Source organism: Trichoderma reesei, assembly GCF_000167675.1.
Source record: "Trichoderma reesei QM6a unplaced genomic scaffold TRIREscaffold_15, whole genome shotgun sequence".
In the NCBI taxonomy this organism is placed as follows: Eukaryota; Fungi; Ascomycota; class Sordariomycetes; order Hypocreales; family Hypocreaceae; genus Trichoderma; species Trichoderma reesei.
Genome location: NW_006711162.1, coordinates 389,228 through 405,455, shown reverse-complemented (window position 1 = coordinate 405,455; position 16,228 = coordinate 389,228). Strand labels below are relative to the sequence as shown.

Here is a 16,228-nt window from a genome sequence, read left to right as displayed (position 1 = left end):
GGATGGAATGCCATTCAATGGATGCCATCAAATGTCTTGCATATACATAGACAAATCGTTCTGGTTCTGGAATGTGTGGAATTTCAAAGCAACCACTTTCTTCTTCATCTGCTCGTGACGAACAGGACGGACAAGCTGATGGGGCCATGGTTCGATCAGGACCTTGAACCAAGCAATAGTGCCATTGTCTGGGGAGCGACAGCTGATTGTGGCAACGCTAGCAGTTAGGTAGGCAGGCAGGCAGGACGAGGCTCGGTTCACCGGATCATCTATTCTATGTATTTAGGTATTGAATGATATGGTCATCATGACAGTCAGTAGATGAAGTAGATGCTTGATTGCTTGATTGACCAGAAATTATTGAAAATAGAAGCAGTGATACTTGCATTGTACAGGAATATTCGCAAAATCACAATTGCTGCTTGTCCGGTTTATTGCCCGCCCGCTCCTCTACCTAAACCACCAGTAATAACCCGCCCAAAAACCCTTCCCTTCTACACGCTTTCAACGCCATGACAGATGCAATCTACATGTACACGAAGCCCTTAATCCACCATCTTCAGCTGCTCTTACCGACATGAACGGATACCTGACTCCGCCTTGTTCAGTTGCTTAAATGACAAGCACTCACTCCGCCTTGTTCAGCTGTTGACATGACAAGCATCTCACTCTCCCTTGTTCAGCTCCCGTTCCTCCCTGCTCTTCTTCTCCACGTGCACATCCTCCTCATCCTCCTCCTCCTCCACCTGGTCCTTCTTCCCATTCTTCTCCTTCTCCAACACCTTCTTCACCTGCTTCCCGCCCAAATCTTTCATCTCGTCCCATTCGACGCCATACTCCATCGCCACGGCCTTAATCTCTCGTCGCAGTGCATTCGCCTCGTGCAAAAGGTGCTCCCACTTTTGCGGATCAAACCCTCGCTCCTGATACAGCGCATGCTGCCTCCTCGACACCGTCACGTTCATCGCCGCCTTGTAGCTCAGATCCCGGCTGATGAACAGGAACCACAGGTAACCCCCCATGATCGTCGTCAGCCCAGCCAGGTAAGTAATCGGCTCGACCAGATCCCATCCAAAGTCCGTGTGAAACGTCACGTAGTAGACGACACACCACCAGCTCGCCAGGGCCGCGAATCCGCCCTGCGCCAGACGGTGAGCCCCCTTGTGGGCGACCAGGTCGCACTCGGCCTTGATCTTGGCCATTTCGTCAATCTCCTTGGACATGCGCCGCAGCTGCAGCCGCATGTAGTACGTCCGATCCTTGAAGCTGGGCACCGCCACCCGCAGCTCCTTGTTGTAGCCCTCGATGTTGATGGCAAATTCTCTGCCGCGCGCTGCGTCCCGGATAAAGTCGCCCACTTCGGTGCTGCCGCTCCATCGCACCCAGTTCGCCTCGCTGTCGTGAGCAGGACCCTCGCGGCCGAGACCCGAGTACGACGCCACGTTGCTCCTCCCCTCCTCGCCGGATCTGCTTGAGGCTTCTTCGTGGTCCGCTTCGGCTCGGAAGATGATGTCGGGAAGCTTCTCGCGCCCATTGACTTTCAGGGGGGGTATCTCCGCCTGTATCAGGCGCTCGAGGTAGGATAGCGGCTGTTGGGGATGTACCAACAATGCCAGGGCCTCTGTCCTTCTGCCATTCTTCTCGTGGCTCTTTCTCTCTTCCTCGGATTCGTTGATGGTTTGTTGCTCGGGATGGAACGGTATGGGCAGGATAAGCTTGAGCAAGCGTGTGGGCGTCGTCAAGAGTCTCCCTATCGTGTCCGATGGTCAATCATCATCCATAAAGGCCTAGAAATCAGACAGAGTTGGCGTCAACAAATAAACCTACCTTTGGACTCGTCACCTCCCGAGGGATCGGGCGACGTCACCTTGTACTGCTTGCTCCCACTCTCTCGATGCCAGGGCCTGTCGTCGGCCTTCTTTTGGGCTCCCTGGCGCTTGGCAACTTGGTCCGTCTCATCGTCGGCCTTTTCGTGCAGTCGCTTCGCCTTTTTCGTGGCTTCGTCGTCTCGCACGCTCTGGGATATTGAAAACAGCCTTGACGGGACGCTGAACGGATGGCTAGATGGTGAACATGTCCGTCTGAGCAGTGGCAGCGACCTCGGCCTCAGCCCCTGTGCCCTCGAGATTGGTGGCAGGACGCGCAGCGCCGCTCTCGCACCGGCACAAGGAGCCAACATTGCGCTACCAGTCGCTCATTCGTGAGACAAAAAGTATCATTAAAGTTTTTATGAGCGAATTGAGGCTTTTGAAGAGTCTTTTGGGCACAATGAAAAGCGCACGTAAACAAAAGACAAAGAGCTGAACAACTACCTGGACAAGTACACAGAGGTAGTAGTAGATGAAGCCAAACCTGCTTCCTCAAGCACTAAATCATGACGTCATGAGCCTCACTGACGATCTTGTTTCAGCTTGTGCCTCGTACCTTGTACACTTGTACCTTCAATTGTACCAAGAAACTCATTCTGTTGCGCAGCCTAGAGAGACGCTGACAAATGGAGTGGCAGCCAATGGCATGTCGCCTCACAGCCCAAAGCGCTTCGTTCCGCCATGGCTTCATCTCTAACCATCAGCACCTCCACCAGCCTTGACACTTTGAGGCTTCAGCGATACCCTGAATCTGGTCTGTTGCCATGGCAATCATCAGCCACTCTTTACTTGGACGGACTAGTTCCGTGTACACAAACTCGATTACAAGAGAGTCACTGTCCTGATAGGACGTTCCCAGATCGAGGAGCTACCTTATCCCTCCAACCTCCAGCCCTAAACCTTGACATGGGCCCGTCCAGAGACCAGCGAGCCAAAGCAGCCAAGGCCTTTCTCAACAAGAAGCTTCCGGCGGTTCTCAGATCCAATAGCAGAGCCAGGAGAGGAGTCGAGAGCGCACAGCTGATTGTAAACCCCCCTCGTGAACCCCTTAGGACCCTTGCAGCAGCCACAAGCTTAGAGTTGGCCAATCAGCCGGACCATGTCCGTCTAGTACTTCCGGCATCTCAGGGTCCTCCCGGCAGATCACTCCCGAGTTCCATTCGGATCTGGCCCGTTGACACCCTAGAGGCGGCACACAGGCTGTCAAAGCTTGCTCCGTCTCGGGTTGCCATTCTCAATATGGCGTCTCCTCTTCGGCCCGGCGGCGGTGTCCTCACAGGAGCAACATCGCAGGAGGAATGGCTGTGCTCGCGAACTACGCTGTATCCGTCTCTCCTTGATGAGTTTTACCGTCTCCCTGAAGTGAGCGCTGTCTACACGCCCGACGTCCTGGTCTGCAAAACCTGGGACGAGGACCCATTGGCCTTGACGCCAGTGAATCAGTTCTTCATTGACGTGGTCACTGCTGCCATGCTACGCCTCCCAGACACTGAAACAAATCAACAAGGAGAGCTGGTCTACTCTGAGCAAAAAGATCGGGACATGGTACTCGCCAAAATGCGTTGCGTGATGCGTATCCTTAGGGCGAAGCATATCCACCGAGTTGTTTTGGGGGCTTGGGGCTGTGGTGCGTACGGGAATCCCGTCGAGGAGATTGCGTCTGCCTGGAAGAGGGTACTTCTAGGGCCTCCTGCCAGACGAACCCATGGGGCTGAAGTTTATGATGATTTGGACATAGTGTTTGCTATCAATGATGAGGCCATGTCTCGTAGGTTTGCAACAGCGTTTGGTCCTGGTGCAGTGTTTGAGGATGGTGGTGGCGCTGGCGATGAGGCCTAACCTCGATCTGTCACCACCACGACAGGTAGCTCCCACTGCGACACGCCTCACTGTATGATAACGACCACTCTGGTATATACTCACGGTCCATATGCTCCTAATTTTCCTTCATTTAGAGAAAGTCAATTTCTCGAGGCGTCCTTGAGCCTCATTTTGGCTTGAGCCACAGCTGCTGGCAGTGCAACAGCCCAGAACTAGCTGATTCTCAGTAAACAACGCCTCGTCGAGTAGCCATTCTCCAAAGACTACTTAAAGCCCTGAGCCCCTGTGCTACTTTTTCTTAATCTTGTTTCTTCCCAGTCAACTCTGTTCGTATCCAGTCTCGAAGATATACAAGCTCTTACCAACTTTCTTCCTCACGCTTTATCACTTCGACACTCGTACACACGCTGGATACCTTCGACTACCCATCGTATACAGCTTGAGTCCAACTTTTGGCCTCACAACAGCATCCTCCACGTCCACACAGTCTACGGACATTTATCCTCCCCCCATTTCACACTCTGGTCACTCTACGACCCACATCCCACGCGACTGTCACCATGCCTGCTCGTGAGGATCACAACATCAACACCTTCGGGGGTCACCTCAACTTCACCATGGGCGCCATGGAATTCGCACGTCCCTTTGGCCGATGGCCACAAGACTCCGCCACCAATGGGGTTACGGAGGCCCCCGACGCCGAAGACGACCATGACGAAGACGTCGAGAGTCTCGGCCACGACAACAAGGAGAACGACCCGAGTCTCCTCCCCGCCAACCTCCCTGGGCCCAGCACGCGCCGCAGCAGGCGTTCCCAGCAGCAGCAGTCTCGGCCTCAGCCCCAGCACTCCCGCTATAGCCAGGGAGAGTACCGCCTTAGCCCGCGCAAAAAGGCCAAGCCGGAGCTCGACTTCAAAATCTACCAGGACGAGAGGACCTCCGCCGGCACCCCCTTCAAGTGGGAGTACTACGGCAGCAACGTCCCGGCCCTCGGCGAGCGCAAAAACATGGAGACGTTCAACTACACCGTCGAGCATCAGATTCGACGCTACCAGTACCAGCTGCGGGACGAGGCCATTCGCACCGGCGACGAGGACCTTTTCAACCTGGTCGAGAGGGTCAGAGAGCACCGGTACACCACCTGGCAGCGATTCTCGGGCGCCATTGAGTGGATGGCCGGCAGCGACCCCATGGACGTCTGGCTCTGGGTCCAGGCCAAGAGGTACCACAAGCGCTGGAACAAGCAGCAGATTGAGCAGTTCAAGGAATTCTTGAAGTTCATGAAACAGTGCATCCTCAACACCATCGTCATGGGGGATGACGCTGCGGCCGAGCAGTTGGACGAGTGGAATACTTCCCTCATCACGGGTCGATTCAGGTGCCTGGGGCTGCCGAATCTCCACATGGTCAAGAACAACAGGATCCGGGTCTCGTTCATGCCCAACGGACCTGATGAGAAGCTGCTCTATCGAGCGGAATTCACCCCCGAAGAGCTCGAGATTCTCGATGCTGGGTGGGAGGGCCCGGGCCGATGGGCTCCAGGAGAGGGGCCACAGGTGAATAGAGAGACTGCGGAGAACGCAGACGGTGAGGACTCGGAGGGAGAAGAGTCTGAGCACTTTCGGAGCGAGGTTGGAGGTGAGGTGGATAGCGATGGTTACCTCGCACACCCGGAGGGAGGGGAGGAGTCTGAGCCGGACGAGGCCAGTTATGTCTTTGCAGAAAGCTCAGACTTGATCGCCATGTGAGGTGATATGGGACTGGGACTGAGATTGGGATGGTGGTATTTGGAGTCTATGGAAAATTGATACCCTGGTTATTTTGTGGGATTTGGATATTTTGGATTGGTGTCAAGCGCAGATTTTACGGCTTCAGCGGTGTTTTAGAAGCTTGAATAGATTGATACCCAGCGAATCTTGTCTCTACTTGAACGTGTGCTTTGTCAGTTATGCTGCCCAAATGCGATATCCAGCGTTGGCGACTCAGAAGGAATCAATCTGGTAGGTTCTTCTTCTTGAATATATTTCTCTTTCTTCCTCTCTGGAGAGGCCCCTCTTTACTTTTCATGCTTCTGAAGTTTCACATCACTGTTTGTAGGACAAGCCCTCTCTCGGACCATCCGACTTTCTGACCCAATGTCCAGCATGAGTAGACTTATGCCAATAGACAGCTTAATCAAGGCACTGATACGTCAACACAAATTGTCCACGCTCAAGATGTATATCTCGGATGAGAGCTTGTCTCTTGAGAGTACTGGACCTCTGCAGCGTTGTATCAGCTCACGTTGGCTCTGACCACAACACCCACACGATCCCGCCAGCTCAGTGAAGATGGGCATCTGGTCATGACCGCATCTTCTACGGATTGCACCCAACTGATTCAACCATCGTTCCAACTACAACTTCATATAAGGCAAGGGTTGCACAGGAGATGACAACTCCAGGTGCCTACATGTAGTTGGTCAGCAATTGAGGTCAGTAAGGCGCTCGTACTCGTATCCATGCAAGGCCAGACCCCTTCCCGCTCCCGCTCTGGTGGTGGGGGTTGCAGCTCCAGCCCCGCGCCCACGAGCCGAAAACGAGCGTCTGCTGCGTTCTCTCTCCCGTTGGCGCTCTGAAGGGGGATCATAAGGGTCTTTTTTTTCTTCTTGAGATTGGCGCCGATATCTTGGAGAAATGGACAGTTTGGAGGCCAAGTAGCCGGTACCGCCTTAGCGTGGGGTCTCGCTGCTCTGGTTGGTGCGGTGCTGGGCGGTGTAAAAGTACGGGTGACAGTTCGACGCCTTTGCGCCCAACGCTCAATTTCATTTGCGGTACCTTAATCTGTGCTATCACCACCTCTCTTCTTCATTCCATCTTCTCCTTCTTCCACCTCTGCCAGGGCCTCGTTGCCATAATCCCCCCCCTGTACTCAGCTTCTTGAATACAAAAAGTGCAGAGTATAACATCTGAACCATCTGCCAGTTCAGCCCCTCTTGTCGCAGCGAATCGAATTCACCCCTCCAAACCACCATCATCACCATGGCAGACACAAAGGTCTACCGCGCCAGCACCACGGCTCCCGTCAACATTGCCGTTGTCAAGTACGTCCAGCAATTGAGCCTCCTAAAATCAGCTATCACACGAGAATAAACCCAGAGAATCAAGTGCTAACGTCAATGCTTCAGGTACTGGGGCAAACGCGATGCAAAGCTCAACCTCCCCACCAACAGCTCCCTCTCCGTGACCCTCTCCCAAAACGACCTCCGCACCCTGACCACCGCCTCCTGCTCCCCCTCCTACACCGGCGACGACAGCCTGCTGCTCAACGGCGAGCCCTCCGACATCTCGGGCGCGCGAACCCAGGCCTGCTTCCGTGAGCTGCGTGCCCGCCGCGCCGCCCTCGAGGCCGCCGACGACTCGCTGCCCAAGCTGTCGACCTTTCCCCTGAGAATCGTGTCCGAGAACAACTTCCCCACGGCTGCCGGTCTGGCATCGTCCGCCGCCGGCTTTGCCGCCCTCGTCCAGGCCATTGCCAACCTCTACGAGCTCCCCGACCCCCCCTCGGAGCTGTCCCTCATTGCCCGCCAGGGCTCCGGCTCCGCCTGCCGCAGCTTGTTCGGCGGCTATGTCGCCTGGAGAATGGGCGAGAAGGAGGACGGCAGCGACTCCATGGCCGACCTGGTCGCCCCCGCCTCCCACTGGCCGAGCATGCGCGCGCTGATCCTGGTCGTCAGCGCCGCCAAGAAGGGCGTCTCGTCGACCTCGGGCATGCAGCAGACCGTCGCGACGTCGGGCCTCTTCAAGGAGAGGATAGCCACCGTCGTGCCCGCCAACATGGCCCTGATGGAGGACGCCATCAAGAACCGCAACTTCCCCCAGTTCGCCGAGGTCACCATGCGCGACTCCAACTCGTTCCACGCCACCTGCGCCGACACCTACCCTCCCATCTTCTACATGAACGACGTGTCCAAGGCGGCCATTCGCGCGGTCGAGGCCATCAACGCCCAGGCCGGCAAGACGGTCGCTGCCTACACCTTTGATGCCGGCCCCAACTGCGTTGTCTACTACCAGGAGGAGGATGCGGCGACGGTGTTGGGCGCTTTTGCCCCGATCCTGGCCACTGCCGATGGCTGGAAGGCTGCCAGCGCGGCGAACAACACTGTCAATCTGGATGAGGGCATCGCCGCCACGATCAAGGAGGGCGTCAGCCGAGTCATCATGACCGGCGTCGGAGAGGGTCCCCAGAAGACGGACGAGTTTCTGGTTGCCGAGGACGGCACGCCTGTGAAGCGATAGAAGCGAAGCGAAGCATAGAATGGGGGCGTTTGGATGTGAGCAGTAATTGTATACTGGCGGAAAATATATATATATCAAGTGTTAATGTGTCAAATACCTACCTACATATAGATCGATTGAAGAAACGGATCATGACGCATTGTTTGTCTCATTTACCCATAAGGTAGTACCTTGCAGATGCTGCTCCAGGTCGGGCAGGTTCAGGTTCGGTCAAAGCTGCCGCTTGTGATTCACCTGCCTCGCACAATCGCCTCAACGCTTCGCTGACAAGCTTCCTTTTGCAACATCCAACCCTTTGCATTCACTGCAGCCCTAAGCCAAAAGTCACTGCACTTTTTCTTCCTAGACTTGATCCTGTCAAATTCTGTCTCTCTTTTATCTTGACTTCGCCGTTCCTTCTTCTCTATCAATCCAGGCGCAATCACCATCAGCACCACCTATGTTTGCACCGCTCGACATCATCGCCCACGCTGCTGCACCTGTGATCTAAACGCGGACGGAATCTCGCCTCAGCACGAATACGATGGCCGCACATCAGGAGTCGGAAGAAGCCCAGGTGGACAAGATTACAGATCTCCTCGCCTGGGGCAACGATGTCGACATCATAGAGCTCGACAAGTCTGGCCACGTTGTCCAGCGGTGGCTTCACGCCCACGACGGCCACGTCCTGCCTGTAAGCATTCCCCCCTTTGCTTAAACCCATCATCACATCTCTAATCTTTGGTGCAGATCCAGCTCAGGCGCAGGTCCAACAGCTTCTTCTCCCGCTCAGTCCGCGAATGGCGCAAGGCCCTCTTCGACTCGTTCCTCCCCGTCGGCTTCCCGCACTCCGTCTCCAAGGACTACCTTTCGTACCAGTTCTTTGACTCTCTCCAGGCCTTCTTCTCGACCATCAGCTCTCTTCTTGCCAATCGCGCCCTGCTGCAAGGCCTAGGCGTTGGAGACGCTTCGTCCTCTGCGACGTTTGCCCTGTTGCTCACCATCCTCAAGGACGCCATGTCCCGTATTGCCACAATCGTGTTTGCGCACCGCTTTGGCCTTCGCATCGAGCCGGACGCAAAGCGCTACCGGTTCCTGGCAGATTTGTTCAACGACACCGCATTCTTCCTGGAGCTCTACAGTCCGTACCTGGGTTCCTGGGGCAAAGTCGTTGCGCTCAGCACGGGCGAAGCACTTCGAGCGTTGTGCGGTGTTGCTGCCGGTGCCAGCAAGGCGGCGCTTAGTGTGCACTTTGCAAGACAGGACAATCTCGCGGAACTCAACGCAAAAGAGGCCAGCCAGGAGACGGCCGTGGGATTGATCGGCCTGCTTGTGGGAACGCTGGTGGTCAAGACGGTTGAGAATCACTCAGCCGTTGTGCTCTTAATGATTGTCCTCGTCCTTGCCCACCTTGGCATGAACTACCTCGGCGTTCGCAGCGTGTGCATGAACACCTTCAACCGACAGAGAGCGACCATCTTGTTCGAGGAGTATCTCAAGAGCGGCAAGGTGCTTTCCCCCGAGCAGGTTGCCAACAGAGAAAGCATCATCTTCTGGAGCCCTGCCATCCGCAATGCTCAAGGGAAGGAGGTCGTCCACCTCGAGTTCGCCGAGAGCTACAGCCACGCCATGAGCTGCTCCGATGCCCACGAGAAGCTCATCATTGTCGACGGCGCCATGCACACCCGCTTCATCTGCTCTCGCGTCCCCGGTCGCCTCACCCGCATCAAGCTGCTGCTCTGGGACGGAGCCAGTCCGATGGATGCCGTGCTCGCCTGGTTCGCTGCCATGGAGATTGCGTGGCTGATGGACAATGGCGGTGCCTACACGCAGAAGCTGGATGAGCTGTTTTGCGATGCCGGCGTCGAGGGCAATGGCAGGAAGTTTAGCATCGCGGGCAAGGATAGGGACAGCGAGTTTGTGCCGCGGTACAAAAGCGAGGACCTTTTGGAGCAGTTGAAGCGGCAGGGATGGAGCGCTGATACGCAGGCGTTGGAGACGAAGGCTCCTGTTCGGCTGCAGGTTCGAAAGAGGCGACTTTAGCAAGCTTCTAGATGATCTCAAGGATGTTGTTCGGCTGTCTCCCAGCGGGCTATGACTGGGAGTGAGAATGGACGGTGGACATGGGTTTCCTAAAGGTGTTAACCTTGTGCTATGAATGGGTTCCTAGAGAGGAGAGTTAGTTACACAGAGAGCAAGGCAAGCATCGAATGATGCTACGAATTCATCATTGACTTGAAACAAGTGGCAGGAGAGAGCCTCTCGCAATGTAGTTCGTGCGGGAGATTGTATTGTACAAGAGCCTCCATACCGGCCCAGTCTATCTATATGTCAAATGCAGGACATTTCCCTCCAACAAAACGCCGTTTCTCTTTTCAACAACAGCCATAAATCGTATCATACATTTACCCCTGTTATCCTCCTTCATCGTCTACCTCTCTATTCACCTCACGCCAACCCCGTCCACCGCATCACCCTCATCTTGACGCCCTCCAAGGTATTCAGCTTGGGCCTCACATCAAGATAGAAGCTAGGTGCTCCGGTCGTACCGCCAGGGCGGCCGGCATAGAAATCAATGACGTAGTCGACGCGGACGCCGCAGCGGTCAATGACCCAGTCGTGGCGGTCAAAGGGCGCGGTGTAGCCGAGGATGGTGTTGATGCGGGCGGTTGGGGTCATGCGGGTGCTTTTGTTGGCGAAGGAGGCGAGTTTGGGGCCGGAGCATCTGCGTTCTTGTTAGCGTTTTCTCTTCATGGTACTGGGAGGAAGAATCATCGCAGTCTATATGAGAAAGAAGAGGTTCATCTAGGGGGCAGGGTATATATAGGATGTGGGAGTGAGGGGAGGTTTTCTTGTGATAAGAAGAGGGAAGAATGACAAGAGGCAAAGACATACTTTGACCCAGCCAGATAGGGCGCCTCCCACTCCTTAATCTGCTGCCAGGCGCGCTCGTTGACGGCGTTGTGGATGGGCACGACGGTCTTCATGTCGACCTCGCGCGCGTCGTAGCCCTTGCGCTTCATGGCTTCGAAGAACATCTTTTCGGAAGGGTAGACCCAGTTGCCCGAGGCGGCGTCGGCGCCGGACTCGATCTCGGCGTTGGAGGGCGGGTTTGCGGAAGCGCCGTGGTCGACGGGGCATGTTTCGTCCAAGGGGGTGAAGGAGCGGGGGATGGAGGAGGTGATGCGGGAGGTTTCGAGGGTGGAGGATGGGCGTGGCGTTGAGGGTATCGCGGGGTGGTTGGCGGGTAGGGTTGATGGCGGTGGTGATGGTGGTTGTTCGGAGGGCGGGTTGGACCAGATGTAGGAGGAGATTGTCTTGGTCCATGATGATGATGATGATGGTTTGGTGGAGGAGTGGTCGACTGGGCATTGGGATGGTTGTGAGGTTGAGGTTGAGCTTGTCTGGTTCTTGGAAGCTTCGGCTGCGCGGGCTTGGGCGAGCCAGGCGTCGCGGGTTTTGTGGTCGACTGGACAAGCGTCTTCTGCCATTCTGTATGCTATAGTAGGTCCCAAGGTTTGTGGGAGTCGATGCGATTCGTTCAATGGCGAATTAGAGATCAGATTCCGGGTTCTGTATGGTCTGGAGTGGGTTGGTTCGGAGGTGGATGGATTTTTTGATAGTGAGGTGGGTGTAAAAAGAGAGAGGCGCAACTTTGCGATTGCGATATCGTCAATATCGGCCGGGGATTTGCCGGGCTAATACGGACTTGGACTATAAGTGAGCATCGCCTCTCAAGATGTTTGTATCGATAGTAATGTTTCTTGAAGTGATTATTTGCATTGCTCAGGTATAGACTGAACATCCAGTATCTCGATTGATGATTACTATGTGTTGACACAGACGCTGCAGGATGACGGGTTGCGGTACGGCACTGCATGTACATACGCAGGCGACGATCATTCTACAATTCAATCGCATCATTCAGCCACGGTCATGTTCATCAACGTGAAGTTGCCGGAGAGAAAATGGAAGCTTCCGGTGTCAGATGTGATGAGCCAGATTTTCCTGGAATCCATCTCGATTGATTGTCTCTTTTGGTATGTATCAACAGTCCTGGTCCACAAATGTTCGCCATGGTGGGAGCGATGAAATCATACGGCGTTGATCTGAGGTCATAGAGATGACATTGCTGCCCTCCAGCATCTATAAATGCTGCTGCTGCTCCTCGACGATGAGCAAGTCTTCAATCAGATTGCAAGTCATCTAATACAACCTACTCATCACCACCCGACTGCATAGACACCCAAGATCATCAACGCCAAACACACCAAAATGTCCAACTACGAAGAAATCTCTCGCCAGGCTGAGGCCGACCTCAACACTTACCAGGCCAAGACCGGCGCTGCCCGTCCTTCAGCAAACAATGACGCCGGCGTCGACACCAACGTGGAGAAGAAGTTTGAGTCTGCCAACGTTGCGTACGGGGACGACTTGAGCACAAACAGGGGCTACAACAAGCGTATCCCTCCTGGTGAAGGAGGAGACCTCGATGCTCGTGGAAGGTTAGTGTCATTGTTTCCATGCCTCTCAAACTATAGCCAGATATTAACTGCTTCACAGACAAGCTAGAGGCCATCTGTACGAAGGCCAAGGAGGTCCCGAAGACAAGATTGCCGAGTCATACGCCCAACAGCCCGGCCAAAACGACCGCGACGTCGTCAATGCCCGCATGTCCGAGACGCAGGGCCTCAACAGCAACGACATTCTCACGCAGGGACAGGCCGCGTCGAGGGCAAACGTCGGAAAGAACCCGCCGGGCCCGGGAGGCTCGCAGTACAAGGGCAGCGATTATTATGCGCCTGAGAGCGTGCCGGACAGCATCTCGGCCGAGGGCTGGGTTGCGCCTGAGAGCGTGACGCAGGCGAGTCGGGAGACGGAGGGGTATACGTCCAACATTCACCGGGATGAGTGAATGATGAGAATGAAATCAAAAGAGAAAAAAAATGAAACGAAATGAAATCAATGGAAGTGTAGTGTATTGTAATAATAGTAGCAATTGATGGTTATGATATGATGAGATGAGCATCATTTACTAGTACTAAGAAAATGGCTGCGTCATTGCTCCGAGTCTTATCGTGATGCTTACCTTATCTGTGACATCCTCCAAACCTCGCGTGACCCACGTCAGCTACCTACCTCTCCCCGTACTTGCACTCCTGCTCCAACACTGCAACCCGCGCAAGACAGCGCTCCATCACCACGCTCAAATCGGAATGCTCTTCTCTTGATCATGATCCATACTATTCGACCCTGACATAGAATGCCGAGCCGCTCCCCGTCCTCCTCCGGGCTCCTCCCCATGCCCGGCTCTCCCTCGTCGTCCTGGGCTGTCTACAGCGCCAGGATCAACAGCTTGGTCAAGCATCCCAACATGAGGGTCGTCGTCGCCTTCTGGCTGCTCGGTGCGCATTCTCGATTTGTTCAGCCATCGTCTTCGACACGACATACCAGCTGACCATGTCGTCGCAGGCCTCATCAACAATGTCCTCTACGTCATCATCCTGTCCGCCGCCCAAGACCTTGTCGGCTCGCTCCCGAAGGGCGTCGTCCTCCTCGCCGATGTCGTGCCGTCCTTCTTCACCAAGCTCATTGCGCCGTACTTTATCCATCGCATACCGTACCCGATTCGAGTCCTCATATTCATTGCGCTATCCGCGGGCGGCATGCTGATGATTGCTCTTACACCGCCCTCCCGGTCGGTGCCGGTCAAGATGGTCGGGGTGATCCTGGCCAGTCTGAGCAGCGGCGGCGGCGAGCTCAGCTTTCTGGGACTGTCCCATTACTACGGGCATGTGAGCTTGGCCGGCTGGGGGTCTGGCACCGGCGCCGCGGGTTTGGTCGGGGCCGGGCTGTATGTCATGTTGACGGACTGGTGGGGATTCACCGTGCAGCAGAGCCTGCTCTTCTCAGCCTGTCTGCCCGCCATCATGTTCATCAGCTTCTTCTTCATTCTCCCCTTGGGGCCGTTGCGCCAAGGCAAAGAATACGACGCTGTCCCTGGGAGGGACGAAGATGATGACGTCGATGCAGAACGCACGGAGCAGGACCTGGCGGAGAGCACTTCTGCCCTGCTGGCACCAGAGCCATCCGTTCTGTCGGCAAACACTGCGTATGCAATGACCCGGGGCAACACGCGCACGTTCAAGAACCATCTGCGGAGAGCCAGGGCGCTCTTCATCCCGTACATGGCGCCCCTGCTGCTGGTGTATGTGGCCGAGTACACCATCAACCAAGGCGTGTCTCCCACGCTCCTCTTCCCCCTCGACTCCTCGCCGTTCACCGAGTATCGTGAATTCTACCCCTTCTACGGCTTTCTCTACCAGATCGGCGTCTTCATCTCGCGATCCTCTACGGCCTTTATCCGTATCCACCACCTATACCTCCCGTCTCTGCTCCAAGTCGGCAACCTGCTTCTGCTGACGCTGCATGCCATGTTCTTCTTCATCCCGTCCGTCTACATTGTGTTCATCATCATCTTCTGGGAGGGCCTCCTCGGCGGCGCCGTCTACGTGACGTGCTTTGCCGAAATCATGGAAAACGTGCCGGCCGAGGAGCGCGAATTCAGCCTGAGCGCCACGACGGTGAGTGACAGCGGGGGCATCTGCATTGCGGGCTTGATTAGCATTGTGATGGAGACGAGTCTGTGTGATTATCAGGTTGCCCATGGACGCGACTGGTGCCGGAAGGTCAGCGTCTCGCGGGGAGGAAGATTATAGAGAGTTTTTGCGGTTATGGTCAGCATCAAATGGAGTAGCGTGAATGGTTTAGTGGTAAAATTCTCCGTTGCCATCCGCAACGTCGGGGAGCCCTGGGTTCGATTCCCAGTTCACGCAGCGTTTCTTTTTTCGCTTTTTGCATTTTGCAGCCCTGGAACATTTTGTATATCTTTGTATATTGCCGGTCCATGATGGAGATGGCATTGATGAATGCGGAAATAAGAATCGAGATGTTGCATCACTATCGTTCAAGCCACTCGCGGGGTTGGACCTGGGCTGAGGGGTCCTGGGCTAACCGAATGCACTTTATTGCTGGATGCATCATGTTGTGGCGAGCCGTCATCATCACTCGTCTCGACAACGACGAGGATTGATTGCACGGAGCGTGTGCTTTGCGATCGATGGGATGTGAGGAGATTGTCAACGTCATGTTGTCTTCAATTGTCCGGTTGAATCCGTTGTCTCCTCTCCGTGGCTTACCCTGGGCTGTGTTGTACATATGCGTGGGATGAATATGTACGGATAGAGACTAGGAACGGAGGATCGATACGAGCAGTTGCATCGAGATAGGGGAGAAGCAAATCGCAAGTTCGTGCCCATTTTGGACCTCGAAATCCCCCAGCAAGTGCAGCGAATCACGCAGATCTCTTTACTGCACCCACTGTCAGCACTCAATGCTGTCGCAGCAGCTGAAACCATGGGTCGCAGTCGAGTCGAGTTCTCACCACCCTAGAATTATACTACTACTACTACTACTACCTATCCATATCCCTCCCTATCCAGGTCCCTCCACACAACACGGAATCTATCATCCTAGCCAAGCCCCTCCCCATCAAATCGATGCTACTAGCGCCAATCCTCACAGCGCCCACTCAAACCTTGGAAGCCAAAAACTTCATGTCGCAAGCAGACCATTGAACAGGCCCCTGCTAGCATCAACTGATAGCGTACGCAAGCCGCTGTGAGTGGGCACTGCAGGCCCTGAGCGATGGGGCTCTTTGCGCTGCAGGTCGTCACCAAAACGTCCAAATCCGATCTCCCCATTTATCGCCAAGCCTCGCCCTTTGGTGTGTGCTGCCACCGATAGACGGCCTCTTCTGTTAGCAGATACCTTGCCCGCACCACCCGGTACGTACCCGGCAACGTGTCTAAGCCTCGTCGTCTCCAGTCTCTGCCCCCTTTTTTCCTCCTTCTTCCCTCATCTTTTGCCTCCACGCGCCTCTTGGCCAAATCCGAGCGCTTCCTCTTTGACGCTGTCGCCAATCGCCCTCTGCCCTCTCCTTCGTTTACTTTGCTTCTTGTTTCTTGTTCGGCTTTTCCCCCCTTTGCGCGTCGTCTTCCTCCTAATAACCGGCCTTCTTCCTCTCCTTCGTTTGTGGCAGGCACACGAGTCATTGCCGGCTAGGGTCCTCCTCTGTCACGCTCTTTATTTGCGACCGCGCAGCACCAGAACCGAGCCCGAAGCGAACCGAACAAAACAGGGCTCGACTTCCTTCGACATCCCATCACGCAGCGACCAGGCAGAGTATGCAGCGATAATGTTTGTCGGCGGCGTTCGATCCTC

The 16,228-nt window shown here is 55.2% G+C and overlaps 7 protein-coding genes across 7 annotated transcripts; 5 read left to right on the top strand and 2 right to left on the bottom strand.

Moving 5' to 3' along the window:
* Positions 1–665: 665 nt before the first annotated feature.
* Positions 666–2,179, bottom strand: TRIREDRAFT_65209 (uncharacterized protein; the record flags this gene model as incomplete). The annotated part of the gene is made up of 2 exons (XM_006966929.1): positions 666–1,746; positions 1,824–2,179. The coding sequence occupies 2 exons, from the start codon at positions 2,177–2,179 to the stop codon at positions 666–668; spliced, it is 1,437 nt and encodes a 478-aa protein (XP_006966991.1).
* A 2,070-nt stretch (positions 2,180–4,249) lies between these two features.
* TRIREDRAFT_109300 (uncharacterized protein) lies at positions 4,250–5,437 on the top strand (the record flags this gene model as incomplete). Its single annotated transcript, XM_006967029.1, has 1 exon — positions 4,250–5,437. One exon carries the CDS (start codon positions 4,250–4,252, stop codon positions 5,435–5,437), a length of 1,188 nt encoding a protein of 395 aa, XP_006967091.1.
* Positions 5,438–6,709: 1,272 nt separating this feature from the next.
* Positions 6,710–8,052, top strand: TRIREDRAFT_22798 (mevalonate pyrophosphate decarboxylase-like protein; the record flags this gene model as incomplete). The annotated part of the gene is made up of 2 exons (XM_006966868.1): positions 6,710–6,771; positions 6,856–8,052. 2 exons carry the CDS (start codon positions 6,710–6,712, stop codon positions 7,964–7,966), a joined length of 1,173 nt encoding a protein of 390 aa, XP_006966930.1. The 3' UTR covers positions 7,967–8,052.
* A 437-nt stretch (positions 8,053–8,489) lies between these two features.
* On the top strand, positions 8,490–9,988 carry TRIREDRAFT_65046 (uncharacterized protein; the record flags this gene model as incomplete). The annotated part of the gene is made up of 3 exons (XM_006967028.1): positions 8,490–8,639; positions 8,702–9,744; positions 9,835–9,988. The coding sequence occupies 3 exons, from the start codon at positions 8,490–8,492 to the stop codon at positions 9,986–9,988; spliced, it is 1,347 nt and encodes a 448-aa protein (XP_006967090.1).
* Positions 9,989–10,245: 257 nt separating this feature from the next.
* On the bottom strand, positions 10,246–11,519 carry TRIREDRAFT_79769 (cytochrome C and c1 heme-lyase-like protein). Its single transcript, XM_006966928.1, has 2 exons — positions 10,841–11,519; positions 10,246–10,670 (listed from the first exon to the last, which is right to left on the bottom strand). The coding sequence occupies exons 1-2, from the start codon at positions 11,434–11,436 to the stop codon at positions 10,394–10,396; spliced, it is 873 nt and encodes a 290-aa protein (XP_006966990.1). The 5' UTR covers positions 11,437–11,519; the 3' UTR covers positions 10,246–10,393.
* Positions 11,520–12,220: 701 nt separating this feature from the next.
* TRIREDRAFT_109296 (uncharacterized protein) lies at positions 12,221–12,860 on the top strand (the record flags this gene model as incomplete). Its single annotated transcript, XM_006967027.1, has 2 exons — positions 12,221–12,450; positions 12,509–12,860. 2 exons carry the CDS (start codon positions 12,221–12,223, stop codon positions 12,858–12,860), a joined length of 582 nt encoding a protein of 193 aa, XP_006967089.1.
* A 378-nt stretch (positions 12,861–13,238) lies between these two features.
* Positions 13,239–14,809, top strand: TRIREDRAFT_49992 (uncharacterized protein). Its single transcript, XM_006967026.1, has 2 exons — positions 13,239–13,350; positions 13,418–14,809. Exons 1-2 carry the CDS (start codon positions 13,248–13,250, stop codon positions 14,662–14,664), a joined length of 1,350 nt encoding a protein of 449 aa, XP_006967088.1. The 5' UTR covers positions 13,239–13,247; the 3' UTR covers positions 14,665–14,809.
* Positions 14,810–16,228: the final 1,419 nt, after the last annotated feature.

What these genes read in the sequence shown, in the direction of transcription:
- TRIREDRAFT_49992 (XM_006967026.1), top strand. Translation starts at nt 13,248, where the DNA reads ATGCCCGGCTCTCCCTCGTCGTCCTGGGCTGTCTACAGCGCCAGGATC. An exon ending in CGTCGCCTTCTGGCTGCTCG is followed by an intron (nt 13,351 to 13,417) that starts GTGCGCATTCTC and finishes ATGTCGTCGCAG; the next exon opens with GCCTCATCAACAATGTCCTC.
- TRIREDRAFT_79769 (XM_006966928.1), bottom strand. Translation starts at nt 11,436, where the DNA reads ATGGCAGAAGACGCTTGTCCAGTCGACCACAAAACCCGCGACGCCTGG. An exon ending in CCCTATCTGGCTGGGTCAAA is followed by an intron (nt 10,671 to 10,840) that starts GTATGTCTTTGC and finishes ACAAGAACGCAG; the next exon opens with ATGCTCCGGCCCCAAACTCG.